We start from the raw sequence: 17,677 nt of genomic DNA on the forward strand, positions 1-17,677 counted from the left end.
ACAATTTCTTTCTGCTAGAAGTCACACATGTGCAGAAGACAGAGATTTCTCCGAGTGACATTGCTCTTCTAGTCTAGGACAAAGTCTAAAATTGAAAGACGCCCCTTGGGGCGCCTGCCTGGGTGGCTCAGTCGGTTGAGCGTCCGACTTCGGCTCAGGTCATGATCTCGCAGTTCATGGGTTTGAGCCCTGCTTTGGGCTCTGTGCTGACAGCTCAGAGCCTGGAGGCCGCTTCCGATTCTGTGTCTCTCACTCTCTCTGCCCCTCCCTGTCTTGCACTCAGTTTCTCTCTCTCTCTTTCTCTCTCTCAAATATAAATAAACATTAAAAAAATTTAAAAAAAAAAAGAAAGAAAGAAAGACACCCTTGCCATCTTCTCTTCACCTTTTCTCTCGGTTTTCACTTCCACTGTGTTTTAGTGTGCAATTCTGTCTGTCAGTCCAAGGGATTACTGTAAAATGGGCTCCTCCCCTCAGAAAACCTGAGAATAATTTTAACTGTAAATGCTTTTATTCTCTATCTCTTCAAGTTCCTTTGTCTCTTGAAATTTACCTTCAAATAGCCCTTTGGGTATTTCAAGTCTTTAGACTATGATAAAGACCAACGATTAACTAGATGATCATCTAGTTGATTTCTGCCGATAATTATTTTCATTCAGCCTATGTTTCTGTGCCAGACATGCTCCAAGAAGCTATGGAGCCAAGAGAGAACAGGAAGGAAAAGTTCCCTGCCCTCATAGCAACTTACTTTCTCCTGGACTTAGGGCACATCCTTGTGTACAGAAAGAGGAATCATAAAAGATAAGTGAATAGGTTGCCAAGCAGGGTGGAAGTTCATATGAAGGCAACGTATTCTCATCCTTGAGTCTGTGGATTAACTGTATCTGGGCTAGATCCCTCCGTGATCTATACACCTTTTCATTCCGGGACCTAGCCTGCAGGAACACTTCCCATGCAAGCCATTCTGTCCTTATGGGAAAGGGCAGAAACACGGGAGACTGAAGTAAACCCCTCCAGTGCAGTCAAAGCTTACCTTCTGCTGGCCAAAAGTCAGAGTGAAGCCTGGCACTGGAGTAGGAAAGTTCATTCTGTCACAGCTTACTGTTCCACCCTTGCAGGCAGACACAGCAAGGAGGGACTTTAATACTCATTTAAAGAGAGGGGGCACATGACTGGTAATAAAGATACAGTCTGTTACGGTTTGCCACAAAAGACTCAGGTTTATTTGTTTGTTTGTTTTTAAGTTTATTTTGAAAGAGAGAAAGGGAAAAGAAGGGGAGGGGCACAGAGGATCTGAAGCAGGCTCCGTGCTGATAGCAGAGAGCCCAAACTCACGAACGGCGAGATCACGACCTGAGCCAAAGTCAGACACTTAGCCAACTAAGCAACCCAGGTGCCCAAGACACAATTATCTCTTAAGGCATCGTTCCTCAAAGATGCCCATGGCAGAGCTTGGTTAACTTAATTAGGTCACTTCATAGATTTATTCTTAAAGTGTCTTTCCTTTGAGGAATACATCATTTAACTGTTCCTACTTGGTTTCTATGTCTGCATATATTTTGGGTACGAGAAGCACAGGTAGAAGTTTCTAGCAGAAACACTATAAGCTCCATGAGGACAAGGTAATCCTCTGTGGAGCCTACCTGCTTGATATTTGCTAACTCAGTGAATGAACGAGAAGCTAGAGGGTCAATTTCACCATCAAGGAGGAAATTTTTATTTATTTAACACATACAACAAAATTCTCTCTGGCCGTACTAGTACATTTTAGGGGAAAAGAAGCATATCTCAAAGTTTGCAGTTACCCGTTTCTGTAATACAGAAGCAAGAAAAACAGCAACTCTGAAAAGAGGGGATGGGAGGCAACAGACTAAATCAACCATTGATTAGGAAACCATTAAGTAGGAAAACTCTAAGGAATATCAGAGTAGGAGGCAGTTTTCAGTGGCAGAGGAAGATCTCTCTGATAAGGTGACTTTTTTTTTAACTGTTTTATTTATTTTGGAGAGCACAAGCTGGGGAGGGGCAGAGAAAGAGGGGGACAGATGATCTGAAGCAGGCTCTGCCCTGACAGCAGCAATCCCAATGGGGGGCTCGAACTCATGAACCATGAGATTATGGCCTGAGACAAAGCCAGACACTTAACTGACTGAGCCACCCAGCTGCCCCAAGGTGACATTTGTGTAAAGACTTGAAGGAGTTGAGGAGTGAGCTTTATAGATATCTCCAGAAGAGTTTTCCAGGCAAAGGGAACAGAATGCAAAGACTTTGGGGGCATGCCATGTTGGGGACAGCAGTGGGGAGTGTTTGGTAAGAACAAAAGTATAGATCAGCATGGAGACATAGCAGGTCCCATATCATCTAGGAACTTTGGCTTTTATTCTCAGTAAAATGGAAAGCTTTGTGGAAGTTGGAAAACTCTGGCTTTGCTTTGAATAGACTCAGAAGCAAGAGCAGAAGCAGGGAGACCTTAATCTAGGGATGAGGTGATGGAGATTTGTGCCTGGGTAGGGTTTTTCTGACTAATGCAAACCATGCTCCAAGCCAGTAAATATCATGATAGGACTTAGACTGACTTTACTTCAGCTTAATCTGAATAATAATCCTCACTGTCTTAAATGTGTCATTTATAAGGACTTTGAATATAGTTCATAAATAAACCCCCAGGAATATGTTTGATATATTCCTCTGAACATAACTTTAGATCAAACTTTGCAGTCACATTGTTCCTAAATTGAATACTCAATGTTGGCACGGAGTAATGGAATAATTACCGGCTATGGGCATAGTCTGCTATGTCCTTAAATATACCTGACTACATAATTTGGGTCAAGCTGTTTAGCCTTGTTGAGACTTAATCTATCCTCTATAAGAGTTTTTACTTTATGTAATTTTCAGGAAAATAGCCACATTTTGATTCCTAGAAGAAAATCAAAATTAAATTCGTTCCCCAAATCCCAAATTTGTTAGACCTTTTGAATGCTAGAACCAATGTCAGTGACTAAATTTCAGTCTGATGTGAAATGTTTGTTTTACCATGAATGCGTTTAATAGCTGCTCCCACCAACTCTTCTGACATTTTGAAACTCCTAACTCAACAGGGGAAGTTATGATACAGAGACTGTTGAAATTTGAGTCATGTCATAGAAGCCTTTGGCTATGTCCCTCTACATGGTAGCAAAACTATTAGAGATTTTTCTACTGAGATTTTTACTAGAGGCATATAGCTATCAACCATATATGTGCAAATCTAACCACCATAAAAATTTGGATCTACTTTTTAGACTGCAGCAGTCTGAAAAATGTGAAAGCTTTGAAAATTGCCTTAATATCTTAGCTGGGTGTTGAAGTCACACAGGATTAGAATATGACTAAGTGTTACTGGGACTTTTCCAAGCTGTGTAAGGTAAAATGGAAATGAGGTAAAAATATGCAAGCAGCCATGGTGTATTGCTCTTTAAAAATTTCCAACAGAATTATGTAATGAATTGAAGAGTTGGGAGGGTGGGTTTAGATTAGATCTTCCTGTTACTTAATTTAGAGCCACCACCATTAACAGATATCACAAAAATTCTCTTTAGCTCCAAGCTAGTATTAGACTAATAGCAGCATTTTCTCAGATTGCGAATAGAAGTTCTTGAGATAATAGTCAGTACTGTTTCCTAATATTACCTCACGTCATCTCAGCATTATTAAAACTGACTTTTGGGGCACCTGGGTGGCTCAGGCTATGATCCTAGGGTCATGAGATTCAGTCCTGCATCAGGCTCTGCGCTGAACGTGGAGTTTGCTTAAGATTCTCTCTCTTTTCTCTCTCTCTCCCCGCCCCCAACTCGTGCACTCTCTCCCAAATATATATATACTATACATACGTATATATGTATGTATGTATGTATAGTATATATATCAGAAAAACCTGACTTTTGTCCATTAACTTGTAAGTTACGTTATTTACATTTAATTTAGCAAGTTCACTTCTGTATTCATATATGCTATACTTTGAGTAAAGTGAAAGAAAAAGTAAATAATGGTTCAAAATAGGTGAAGCTAGTTTATATAAGTTGATTAGCATTTTTTTCTTTCTCTGTAAACTTGTCCAATTTAGAAGGTGCTTAGCAAATGCTCCAGAAAGATACCCAAGATTCATTCATTTGAAAATCATTCTTTGTTCTGTTCTTCCCAGTGTGTGAGATAATCTAAGTGCCATTCTAATATGAAAAGTTTGTCCTTTATTGCTTGCTGACATTTGAATAGTTTGTTGTGAAATGGTCTTTTTCCTTTTGTCTTCAAGGAACTCTTTCCAGTTAACAGGCAGAGCGTGGATCATTTTGCTAAATACTTCACTGACGCAGGCCTGAAGGAGCTTTCCGACTTCCTCCGAGTCCAGCAGTCCCTGGGCACCAGGAAGGAACTGCAGAAGGAGCTCCAGGAGCGTCTTTCTCAGGAATGCCCAATCAAGGAGGTGGGGACCTGGACTTATTAGATCACTGCAGAACACACGAATGAGAGGATTAACATCGAAGAGCATAGGCTGGACCTTCCTTAAGAAGACCCACCTTTGTTTACTGCTTGGAACTTAATGTACCTGTTCATACCATCTCAATTGCAAAGTGTTGATTCAGAATCCTCTGGCATATTCCAGAAATTAATGGTTATTTCCACACAAGTGATTTATTTTATCACACTACTGTGATTAATGAAATATTTTAGTCTGTCGAATAGATTTGCCATCTACTGTCAGTTATGCACCATTTATGGTGGTTTTTCCATTTCATCACAGATAATATAATATGGTTAAGTATATGATTAGTGTTTGAAATCAACACTATGTATTGCATGCATCACTGGGTATGAATATATAGGGTTTTGTTTTTTTTTTTTTTAATTTTAAGACAAAAATTTTTGATGGTTTTTGAATTCGTAGCATGGGAAAAGACCAGTTGAACCAATGGCTTATTTGATCATAGTCACAATAACTGCATATCCCTATAATATAAATACTACATTTTTTATAATAATAGTTCATGTAGCTATCGCTGTTATCTTTTTAAATTTTTAAAAAATTCCTGCCTGAAGAAAACTTCCCATGTGAACCTTAACAACTTTTATGTGACAATCCAAAAATTAAATGAAGTCCTTTCCTTTTGCCATTTACTTCTGAGTCCCAAACCCTTACCACTGTATGTGCCCTAAGCCCCACATGGGACCTTACATGGCTTAAGACTAGAGAATTCCAGACCGATGCTATCCAGCAGATGGAGGTGTTGGAACAAAAAATATTTCTAAGTCTCATGGCAGTAAGGTCAGCATTATAGTCAGTAACATTTCTCCAAGCAAGACCTTGTGATTTTCCATGAGGTGGAAAAAAAAAAGCAAACCCAAAAAACGCTGTGATGCTTCTAGATGCAGAGATGTCGCCTGTCTTTGCATCTTTCTCTGGCCAGCGCGGTCTCTGGGAATTAACCAGAGCTTCTTAACCCATTCCTGATACCTCTGCAACCCAGGCCAACAGGAAAGAAAAGAATGTATTTTCACTAAAAAGGGGCAATGAGGGGAGTGGTAGTTGTGTTATTCACCAAGTCGTAGTGTACTTGAGGTATAGATTATGGTGTTTTATCACTTTTGAGGACGTAACCTCAATTTGTGGTTGTATTTCAAAAGGAAAAGTTTTTTTTCCTGACAAGTGTGATATAAAATACATTAGGCTAGGCAGACCTTTTATTCCATACTGTCAGATTTGAGGATAAATTTGCATATCGAACATAATTTTAAGGGGAAAATAACCTGTCCAGTGTTGCTGCATTAATATGTATCATATAAAAAATGGCTTTGGCACTTCACAGCTTATTTTCATGGCTCACGAGAGTCTAAAGTAATAATTAAGAATGAATTGTGGTAAATCGACTTGTACAAACCCAAAACGTTATTCATCTAGAGGTTTAAAGTTGTGAGTTGGAGGTAAAGATTCACAGCTCCGTGAGCTAATTTCAAACCCAGAGAGTCAAACCAGCTCAAGTCGTCTGTTCTGCTGGACCCAAAGGGGTGCTGCATGTAAAAGAATAACTTCTAAGAAACAAAGATTCCCTCTCACTTCCTATTATCCAGCAGCTCCTGGCCAGAGATAAGCCTATTAATTTTGGAACTAAAAATAAATCTGCTTTGAGAACAAATCATTGTGTTTTTCCTCCCTCTTGTAATCTGAGAGTATGTACTGGGAAGGGAGGGGCTGAGCAGAATATTTATCCACCCAAAGCCTTTTACTGACCAGGCATGGTGACAGGGAAACTGCCATCTGCCTGTTAACTCTCTGACCCCTTTTTCCATGAAATGTAGGTGGTGCTCTATGTTAAGGAAGAAATGAAGAGGAATGATCTTCCGGAAACAGCAGTGATTGGACTTCTGTGGACCTGTATAATGAATGCTGTTGAATGGAACAAGAAGGAAGAACTCGTTGCAGAGCAGGCCCTTAAGCATCTGAAGGTACGGGATCAACAGGAAACAGTCTTGGCCACAGACCAAATGTAGCCCTTAACTGTATGATATGTGGGTTCTAACTGCCATTCACCCAGGTTTGGGCCAAAGGCATTATTTCCCGTCTAAGAGTAAAGTCTTACTAAACACAATGTCAGAAAACACACAGAATAATTAAAGTTAAAGAGAAATATGGTCTAACTGTATTGGTTTCCTTTTACATGACAAAAATTCCTGGTAATATTTTTGTTTAAGTAAACTACAAAATGGTATTAGAATTTGAAAAGTTTCTACTCCTGAAACCAGTATTGTACTGTATGTTAACTAAATAGCATTTAAATAAAAATTCCAAAACATTTGAAAAGTATCTGAGTGGTGGAAGAGATCAACTGATTGTGTAAATAGCATGTTTTTGAGCAAGGATAAATGTTTTTGCTTTCATTAATTGTCTTCTCCCTATAAAACTATATTAAGATGAATGAAAGACATATCTTCCTTCAGAGTTTACATTTGAATTGGGAAGTCAAAGACTACCTAGTAGAGGGGCACCTGGTTAGCTCAGTCGGTTGAGCATCCATCTCTTGATTTCACCTCAGGTCATGATCTCATGGTTCATGGGATCAAGCCCCACCTCGGGCTCTGCACTGACAGCACAGAGTCTGCTTGGGATTCTCTCTCTCCCTCTCTCTTTGCCCCTCCCCTCCTCACATGCACACACTCTTTCCTTCTCTCAAGATATAAATAAATGTAAAATAAAAAGACTGCCTAGTGGAAACTCGGTAGCATACAAATTAAAGATAATCCTTTGTGTTTAGAACAGAGGAGTGAGTGAAATCTGCAGGTTAAGTTGATCAGGGAAAGCTCCTTGGAGGAGATTTGTGTTGAAATGAGAAAATGTTGGGTCAACATCAGTGACTAGAAGCCAAGGACAATTAGGACAAAGGGAACAATAGGAACTAAGCCATAAAGATGACCTGTGAGGGTGTCTGGGATGTCTAGGGAAAGAACTCCACACTCCACCAGTACTAAATGTGGCCACCCCAAGACCTCACTCTGCCTCCTTTTCATAGTGCCCTTTAAACAGCAGCATAAGTTACCTTTAATAGTGTCAGAATTTTATTTGGTCTCTTTTAGTGGGTACATTGAGAGAAATCTGATAAGATGCTGGCCTAAAAAATTAATTTTGATTGGACACAATGTTCTAATGAGATAACCCTTAAAGTGAAAGCTTCCTAAAGAAATCTCCAGATTTCTGTTGTGTTTCAAGTATTGTCTCTGTACCTTCCAAGAAAGTTAATGGTTGGTTTTACTCCCCACTTGTATTTCAGCAATACGCTCCACTCCTGGCTGTGTTCAGCTCCCAAGGCCAGTCAGAGCTGATCCTCCTCCAGAAGGTTCAAGAATACTGTTATGACAACATCCATTTCATGAAAGCTTTTCAGAAGATCGTGGTTCTCTTTTATAAAGGTATCTATCCATGTTGCCCTACCGCTCTGTTTCCCTGTTTTGTTGAAGATCTTTGAGGGCCAGCGCAAGGGCTAAGGCAGAGGGAGACATGGGATTCATGCTAAACTTTGTAAGTTTTAGTGAGACAGCCGTATTATGTTAGAAGAGAGAAAGTGTATATGCCACATATTCATGGTCTCAGGAACCAGCCTGATGAAGCCCCTGGGCACATTGCCAGAAGACTACTGATAAACCGGTTATTATTTTGTGGGAGGGTGGGGGGGTGGTGAAAAAGACTGTAATAACAGAAAGTAATTAGGTCTATTTTTGAATTGTAAGAATTAGCTCTAATAACTATAATTACCAAAGTCTGCCTATAGTATATTGAGATCTTCTCAGATGCCATAAAGCTGACTAAAATTATTGAAATAATTAGCTTTTTACTTTGTATTTTAATTATTTGGCCCAGCCATGCTCCTGTTTTTGAAGGAAATGACTATTTTTAGATTTCCCTTTACTGTCTTTTCATTATATTTGTAAGGATTAGGTTGTCATGGCAACTGGCACTGCCTTCAATAAATGAATGCTATTAGGGTTTTAACTGATCTCCATCTCTATACCTACAGTATATAAAAAATAATCTTGGACTATTCTTTGGTCTGAGTTCATGTAGTTTTATGGGGGAGGAGGGAAGAACACTTAGGAAATAACACATTTTGAACATTATAAAATGTTTGGTAGAAGGTATGGCAATCTTAAATGGCAATTTAATATAAAAAGAAAAAGTAAAGTACAAATTAACATCAGCCAAATCTTTCTTTTCCTTTTGATGTGTTCTTAAATTTGTCTACTTTTTTAATGTGTATTTTGAGAGAGAGAGAGAGCGAACAAGCAAATTGGGGAGGGCGGAGAGAGAGAGGGACGCAGAGGATCCAAAGTAGGCTCTCTGCTGTCAGCAGGGCTCAACCTCGTGAACTGTGAGATCATGACCTGAGCCAAAGTCCAGTGCTCAACCAACTGAGCCACTGAGGTACCTCTTACATTTGTCTATCTTGGATGATCATTTGGGCGAATTAGTATAAAAATTTTACATTATTTATTAATGACTATTTTATAGATGTTAATGGTACTTCACAGAGTCTTAACTGGCCGTTGAGATTCTTCAGATGGATATATATCTTGCCCCAGGTGTTTGGGTGATATTTTACTTTCTCAGCATTAAGGTATTCGGCACAATCTTTATTATATCAGTAGGAGAAAGTACTGACTGCTAAGTCTCATTTGAAGTAATTTGAGTTTTCCTCCGGCCAGATCCAAGTTAGGTCCTCTTGGACATGGTCATGAGAGTCAACATCCTAAAACTAGGGCGTAAATGGTCTCCATGGTTACCCATCAGAACCAAATCTGCAGATCATATTGCTAGCCCACCTTCTTTAGCAGCCAAGGAGAAGCCATGCCCATCTAGCCTATGGCCATTCTGTCCAGACGCACCATAGCAGACTCCACTGTAAACAGGTAGAGAGACCTCTGAAATTTGTTTCCCATTTGCTTTGTGAGTGGCTAGTATTTTCCACTACAGAAAAGCGAACTGTTTTATAAACTAGTGCCTAAGCCCACAATTTGCTTTCTTGTCATTTAATAGCTAACCCAACCAGTGTCTCTAACCAAATCTTTTTGTAACTGAAACATATGTGTTGGAGCTTTATCTGTAAGAGCACCTCATTTTATTATTGAACTTATTCACCAAAACAAACAAACAAAAAAACCCTACTTTTTTGTCAGTAATGGCATCTATTAAAACACTTTTCCACATTTCTCATTTTAACCATCAGTGTCAACATCCTTCCCCGTTGACCTCCTTTTAACAACTACTGACAAAACCGGTTGCTTTCAGTTATTTCCTCTTGTTCGGCCCCATATGCTAAGGAACAGTGACCAGAAATGATAAAATAACCAAGAAATGGGTACCAAAAAGTAAAAAAGGAGAAGAATAAACTCTTCCTTAGGCCATTGATAGCTAGGTGGTCACTTTTTAAATAATCAAAAGTTAGTAAGGTCTGTGGAAACTATGAGCAGACCCACGGGAACATAGGAAGGTGTCAACGTCAATTTTATTCTGGCCTCGTTCTTTTTGTAAATGAAATCAGGAAACTGTAAAGTGAAGACTGAAAATAAATCATTGAGAAGTTAAAACTAAATGTTATTTTCTAGGTAATTTCATAATTTCGCACAAAATTATATATGTAGTCTTTTTCTGAAAGAAGTAATTATATATATATATTTTTTCTTGGAAACATGGAATCCCCGAGGAGCGATTATTCCATCCCATTTTTTAAGAGAGTTATGGTGTTTACCTTCTTACCTTTTTTGGATAGTGGTCTTTTATTTGACCTAATTTTATCCAACAAATATCTGGGCACCAGGAGACATATGTTATTTGTTTTTACAAGGATTTGGATGTCCTTGTTCTGTATTTAATACACCTGGAAAGGCTTGATGAACAGTGTTATGTATTAAAGCCCTCTTTTCCCAGCGCTGTAACACATATGAATCACCTGGAGAGCTTGTTAAAACACAGATTCCCCAGGGATTTGGGTTCTTTTTAATTTTTTAATGTTTCTTTTTGAGAGAGAGAGCATGAGCAGGGGAGGGGCAGAGAGAGAGGGAGACACAGAATCTGAAGCAGGCTCCAGGCTCTGAGCTGGCAGCATGTAGCCCGATACAGGGCTCGAACCCATGAACCAGGAGATCATGACCTGAGCGGAAGTCAGACACTTAAATGACTGAGCCAACCTTTGGGGATTCAGGTTCTGAAGGTGGGTCCAGGGTTGGGCCCACAAATTTGCATTTTGAGAAATTTCCAGGTGATGCTGTGACTGTTGGTCAGGACCACTTGTCTGATGGGTCATTAAATGCCAGAAATCACAAATTCCGTGAACTATGGTAACATGTTTCAAGATTATACTTCTCATTAATTCCACATACACATACACATTCAACAAATATCAAATAGTATCTTGTTTGTGTCTTTTATGTAATGATGTGGATTCCTTTTATTTACTATAGGAACACTTTGCTTTATAGCAGGGTTTTTTTTTTTTTTAATGTATTAGAAATAATTTCTCTCCCATTTAATCTATTATGTACACACACATCTTCTCTGTATTTCTAGAACTTGAGGATGACAGAAACTTAGGAATTTGATTCCCCATGTCTCTGACAAACCTTTTTTTTTTTTTTAAACAAATGCCATTATTGAAAGATTTTTTTTAAACATATAAATAACAGGGAAATAAAAGTGAATAAACTGTAAATAATAATACTTTTCACTAATGAACTAAAAAAGTGGTGATTTGTCATTTAGTAAAGATTCTCTTTCTGATTTAAATCTAGATTTTTGTATTTCTGTGCAATAGGAAAAATAAATCCATCACTAACCTTCAATCATCACATTATTCATTTTTGAAATAATTTCTTTCTCTTCCTTTCTAAAGCCAAGTACCATACTCTCAGCATGTCCATCTGAGAGAAATATAAACCTGTCAGGTACTGGCACTATCTGTGTCATGGGTTTTATTGTTTGCAGATACTTCTTAGGTTAATTTCTGTCCCTTGTGGATATTTTTCTGAAAGAAACTTCCTGTTCTCATTCTAAAAAAAAAAAAAAAAAAGGTGAGTGGCCTTCTCGCTAAACATTATCAATATTCTTAGGGTAAATTATTTTTCACTTAATGTCCCTGTGTGATGCCCGTAATGAATATTTTAGTTCTTTAAAAAATAATGAATTTCCTAAGTTCCAAGTCATAGTTTTTAACTTAAATATGTAAGTAATGTTCTCGAAAGCTTTGCCATTCTCAAACCACTCGTACAGTAATTCCTCTTTGATCATCACAAAAACCTAACATTTAAATTCTAACTCTGCAAACTGAGAAATATGTAGTTGTTCTCATCGAGTTAATTAATCTGTCCATCATACATTTATTGAATGCACAGGAGATGGCAGGCCTTCCATTAAATGCTGGAAGTGAGTTAATGAACAGAATAGTTCCTGAGTTCCTGGATTTCAGAGTGTAGAAGAAAACCAAGGATTACAGTCCTCGTTTCATTTCTAAAATGAGGCGCACACAGAGGGTGATACTGAGGAAGGGCACACAGCATTCCACCAGACGTGATGAGGAAGTTGGCCAGACAGGATAGAGAAAATTATTTTTTAATCTGAGGGAGTTCTACATGCAATTGTAGGATGTCTGCTTTTCTTACGGGACTTGCGCTAATATTCTGTATTCCTAGTAGGATTTCTCTGGGAGATCCCAGCAAACACTTTGCTGCTTCTATTAATGAGAACTCTCCCCACTTTTCCTTAATGGAGAGAAAAAAAGTTCTCTATTTCTCAAGAAGTTCTTTACTCTTTAGATTAGACTTTTCACTAAACCAAAGTTGAGTGTCTTTTTAAGCTTTTTGATGTTTGTGCTTTGCCCCCTAAGTTGCCCTGGGTGGTTGCTTTTGTCCCTTTGTTATTATTTATTCCCCCCTCTACAAGGAGTATGGTCTTGCAGGCAGAATTCATTACAAAATTAGGCTCTTCTAAGAACTCAGCTTTGCACCTGGTCTCCTTTTCTGCTAACAGTGTATCTGATAAGTTTTACCTAATGATCTAGTATCTGTGGTTGACAAGATTTTAGTAGCTGCATGCCCTCTTTCAGCCTCTGTGGGGCAATAAAACACATGAATGAGTTCTCCATCTTCAGAAGAAAAACCTGAAAAAAAATAATAACCTTAAAGTGCAGCCTCAATCAGCTTTCCACCATGAGCATGGTATCACCACAATTCATTACAGTGGGGAGTTAACATAGCATTTCCCTATGTGTTTGTCACATTTTAAATTCCATTTGTTTTATAATAATAGTTCTGTAGTACTTGCGTATAATTTATAAGCTGAAAAGCATACATATGTTGGTTGTATGCGCTCAAAATCGTCCCATTAGGGGAGCATGATCAAAAAAGTTTGGAACTTAAGCTGTCTAAATCACAAGCATCTTAAAAATGCTACAAAGACAAAATATTAAAAAGGACATTTATTTATTTAAAGTTTATTTATTTTTGAGAGAGAGAGAGCGAGCACACAAAAGTGGGTTAGGAGCAGAGAGGGAGAGAGAATCCCAAGCAGGCTCCACACTGTCAGCACAGAGCCGGATGCCGGGATCAAACCCACAAACCATGAGATCGTGACCTGAGGCAAAGCCAGGCGCTTGACTGACTGAGCCACCCAGGAGCCCTACATAGGACTTTTAAGCTCCATGTTGGAGGGGCACCTAGATGGCTCAGTCAGTTACTAGTCCAACTTCGGCTCAGGTCATGATCTCACGGTTTGTGAGTTCGAGCCCCACATGGGCTCTGTGCTGACAGCTCAGGACCTGGAACCTGCTTCAGATTCTGTGTCTCCCATTTCTCCGCTCTTCCCCCACTCCACACACACACTCTCTCTGTCTCTTTCTCTCTCAAAAATAAATAAACTTTAAAGTAAATAAATAAATAAATAACATAAAATCCATGTCGGAGCTAATAAGTGTTCTCAAAGTCTGCGCAAAGCAGCCTTGCACAAGAACAAGTCACTTCCTCAGGCTGGGAAGCATTTGCTCCTCGCCTCAACTAACGCTGGGAATCGATGGCAGTTTTTCATCATTGTGAGTGCAGGGTGTGAGTTGGAAGTGGAAGCTAAAAGCTAACAATAATTCTCTAGGACAACTGATTCTGATTTTTACACCGAATTCTTATAGATGAGTAAATCCAGACTTTTTTCTCCCTTTACGCTTTGTAGTGTATTTAATAATAAAAACAAACAAAACAAACTTGATATTTTCTAAAGCCAGTCCTGTGTATTTTTCGTCAGTTCATTCTCTTCCATTGAATCCAAGCCAGTTATTAATTTTGAAGAAAAAAAAAAAAAAAACACTTCAGGTTTTGGTTATGAAAACATCAGTGGTGTTTTCAATGAAAACAATAGTGGTGTTTTCATTAAAAACAATCTCATTATTTTTCTCATTTTTTGTAAGTTAAAATTCTCTTTCAACTGCACAAACATCATTAGCATGATTTATCGGCATTTTTGGTGGATTGCGCAGGCATTGAGGACAATAATATCCTTTTTATCTGCATCCCATCTCGTTTCTTACTCTGAAATCTGAAAAGACAACCCATTGGAACATTGGCAAAATATGTAGACTATCATTTTCATATTTTGCTTCCTAAACATTAAATGGTCTAAATTAATGGTAACTTGAGGGTTTCAAGGCACATTTCTGGAGTTTAGAATTTAAGGTAACGAGTATTAGTAGATAATTCATTTTGCTGGAAACCTGTAAGAAGTCCACCTAATGTCTCTTTTTCTCTTAATGGAGTACAAGGAAAACATTACTCTTGTGACTTAAGATATTATGCTATAAGAGATTCATGACTTAGCAGTAGAATAAACATAGGGGCATCTGGGTGGCTTGGTCAGCTAAGCATCTGACACTTGATTTCAGCTCAGGTCCATGATCTCATGGTTTGTGAGATTCAGCTCCACAAAGACCTCTGCACTGACAGCATGGAGCCAGCTTGAGATTCTCTCTCTCTCTCTCTCTCTCTCTCTCTCTCTGCCCCTTCCCCCACTCACACTCTTAATATAAACTTAAAAAAAAAAAGAGAGTAAAATAGGATTTTGAGTGTGTTGGTCCTGTGATACACCCAGAAAGCTGATCTTCATATTTAATTGTAAATAGCGTTATTACATTCTAGTTATGTGTTTTTATTTGCCATTTTTTTTTTCCTCCTAAAAGAGTAAATCGCCTTAAAAGACCAGTCATTTGAGGTTGCTATTTAATCAAGACGTGTTTGGAGTTGGCAGGACACATAGTGTTCTGAATTGCTGGGATTGCTGATTCATTTGCAAAATTACAAAATAACCCAGTTTCCTACCAGCAAATTAGCACTAAGAAAGACTTCCAAGTCCCAGTAGTGACTCACAGATAAGCTTGCAATATATCATACCTGATGAGATATATATCATCGTCATCACTAAAGTATTTGCCAAGCTAACTCCCAAAATACAGCACTGTGCTATATTGGAAATGAGCTTGGTTCCTGTTTTCTTAATAAGTGTCAGATACAGAGTTCTTTTATAACAGCACTTTCAATATTTAAAGTCATTGCTTTCTATTAAATTATGAGACATAAAGTTGCTTTTTTTTTTTTTAACATCATATTTATGTAGTAACTTGGAAATCTTTGCTTTGAAATTGCAGCTGATGTACTGAGTGAAGAAGCAATATTGAAATGGTACAAAGAAGCACATGTTGCCAAAGGCAAAAGTGTTTTTCTTGACCAGATGAAGAAATTCGTTGAGTGGCTACAAAACGCAGAAGAAGGTATGATTCCATTTAACGACTTTGGTGGTCATTTAGCAAATACTTTCTCATTATAATTTAAGGTATCTACCTCTTGCACAGATTTTTGTTGTTGTAGTTGCTTCTCTAAAACTGAAGGTCTTAGGGTGTCTTCCATATCAAGCATCTTGCCTATAATCTTAGCCTTCCTTTCTGAAATCAAAGCAATGAAAAGTGCTATGTGTTAAAAAACAAAAGACAACCTTTTCAATTATCCACCCTATAGGAGACAAGGGGGAAGAAATCATCAGCAGTTGTGAAAGGAGGAAAAAAAGCATTTGGCTTAATTACACATTATGGGATTATTATTAACCAGTTGACTGGTGCTAAAAATGGGAACACAAGGTGGCAGAATAATAATGGATGAGAGTGAATCCCACTAAGCCTGAGAAGTTTATTTTAGATGACCCAGAAGGATAAAAGTAATTACAGTCTTCAATAATATTTATGAGCATGCTGCATTATTAGAAAGGCAAAGTTCAACTACTAGGTGTTTATCCAGGAGATACAGGTATGCTGTTTCGAAGGGGCACACGCACCCCAGTGTTTACAGCAGCATTATCAACAATAGCCAAAGTATGGAAAAAGCCAAAATGTCCATTGATGGATGAATGGGTAAAGAAGAGGTAAATATATACAATGGAGTATTACTCGGCAATCAAAAAGAATGAAATCTTGCCATTTGCAACTACGTGGATGGAACTGGAGGGTATTATGCTAAGTGAAATTAGAGAAAGACAAATATATGAATTCACTCATGAGGACTTTAAGAGACAAAACAGATGAACATAAAGGAAGGGAAACAAAAATAATATAAAAACAGGGAGGGGGACAAAACAGAAGAGACTCATAAATATGGAGAACAAACTGAGGGTTACTGGAGGGGTTGTGGGAGGGGGGATGGGCTAAATGGGTAAGGGGCTTAAGGAATCTACTCCTGAAATCATTATTGCACTATAGGCTAACTAACTTGGATGTAAATTTAAAAAAAAAAAAAAAAAAAAAAAATCCACATCTTAAACTCACCAAGTTGTGCATGTTAAATATGTATAGCTTTTTGTATATCAGTCATAGGTCAATAAAATGGTTTAAAAAAAATAAACAAATAAAATAAAAATTAAAAAATAGAAAGGCAAAGTTCATTTAAAAGCAAAAAAGGAATGAATGTTTGACTGTTTTTCCTAGTCAATGCATGACCAGGGCAAAAAACAATGCCTTTTGGGGGTTGGGGTAGGTAGCATATTGGAAACTCTTTCATGACTCTAAAGGAGTCTTTGGGGGCCCCTGGCTGGCTCAGTTGAGAGAGTCTTCAACTCTCCATCTCAGGTTGAAAGTTCGAGCCCCTTGTTGGGCATAACGTTTACTTAATAAACATTTTACAAAAGGAATCTCTGAATAAAAAACCTGACTTTTCTCTCTCATCTCTCCTAGAATCTGAGTCAGAAGGTGAAGAAAATTAGATGGCTCAAGAAGCACAATAGGCCACCACACAACACTTTTACTGGGAATGCTGAACCATTTGAGAAGAGAAAACTTGGCTTCCGTTTTCACAAAGGAAAAAAAAAAATAGGATAGGCTGCCCTTGTGCGAAGGGGGAAATGGTTTTTGTTTTCGTTTTGTTTTTAAATGGAGCCCTGAGGCATCAGCTATTATACTTGGGACTCTACCTCTCACTCACTATATGCTAACTTAAAGCCATTCAACAAGGAGTCCAGTAGGTATCTGAAATTCAATACTCAACAGACTCCTCTTTTTTAGCTGTATTTTTCAGGTACTGTGTGGTGAACGCCCCACTGGTGTCTATTACAGGGCCACTTTGGTAGTTGTGTATCTGCTCGTGTATGTGATTTGACAAACCAGTTTTTTAAAATAAATGGCTTTTTAAAAATCTGGGCTTATATTCTCAGAGCTTTAATTTCTTCAGAGCACATGACTTCTTCCACAGACGACATTTCAGCGTTAGGCTTTTTTTCTCCGTCCAGAATTTTGAAAGGTTCCTCTCTTATCATCTATAAAAACAACTCTGTTCCTTTTGCCATGATAAGTACCACATCTCAGTTGTCTTCATACTGAAATGGAAATTTACCCAAAATACATGCACGTTAGCACAAACACCAGGAAATGATCGTATTAACAGTTTTCAGGTATGTAAATACATTGTTCCACACTTCTTGTGTTTACCCTCAGCGCAATTTCCTCCCTGTTTGGATGAGAGGTAATGTACATATGTAAATAGATCTTTGTTTATATTTATAACTAGGGGATTTTAGTCTTTAAAATATCTTGTTCTCAGTAGTAGCAGTGGGAGGCATCTTACTGTTGGGTCAAGCTCTTCGT

General features: G+C 38.2%; 1 protein-coding gene across 3 annotated transcripts in view; it reads left to right on the forward strand.

Annotated features, from left to right (window-relative positions):
• Positions 1 to 17,230, forward strand: part of BZW2 (basic leucine zipper and W2 domains 2) — a 62,496-nt gene extending 45,266 nt beyond the window's left edge. For all 3 annotated transcript variants that reach the window (XM_060632605.2, XM_060632604.2, XM_078441663.2), the window contains exons 8-12: positions 4,291 to 4,461; positions 6,333 to 6,479; positions 7,799 to 7,937; positions 15,200 to 15,322; positions 16,772 to 17,230. In XM_060632605.2, the coding sequence (XP_060488588.1) occupies positions 4,291 to 4,461; positions 6,333 to 6,479; positions 7,799 to 7,937; positions 15,200 to 15,322; positions 16,772 to 16,800 (609 nt within the window). In that variant the 3' untranslated portion in view covers positions 16,801 to 17,230. The remainder of the gene's footprint in view (positions 1 to 4,290; positions 4,462 to 6,332; positions 6,480 to 7,798; positions 7,938 to 15,199; positions 15,323 to 16,771) is intronic.
• The last annotated feature ends 447 nt before the right edge of the window (positions 17,231 to 17,677 follow it).

The sequence above is a fragment of the Panthera onca genome, chromosome A2 (assembly GCF_046562875.1).
Source record: "Panthera onca isolate mPanOnc1 chromosome A2, mPanOnc1 haplotype 2, whole genome shotgun sequence".
Classification (NCBI taxonomy): Eukaryota; Metazoa; Chordata; class Mammalia; order Carnivora; family Felidae; genus Panthera; species Panthera onca.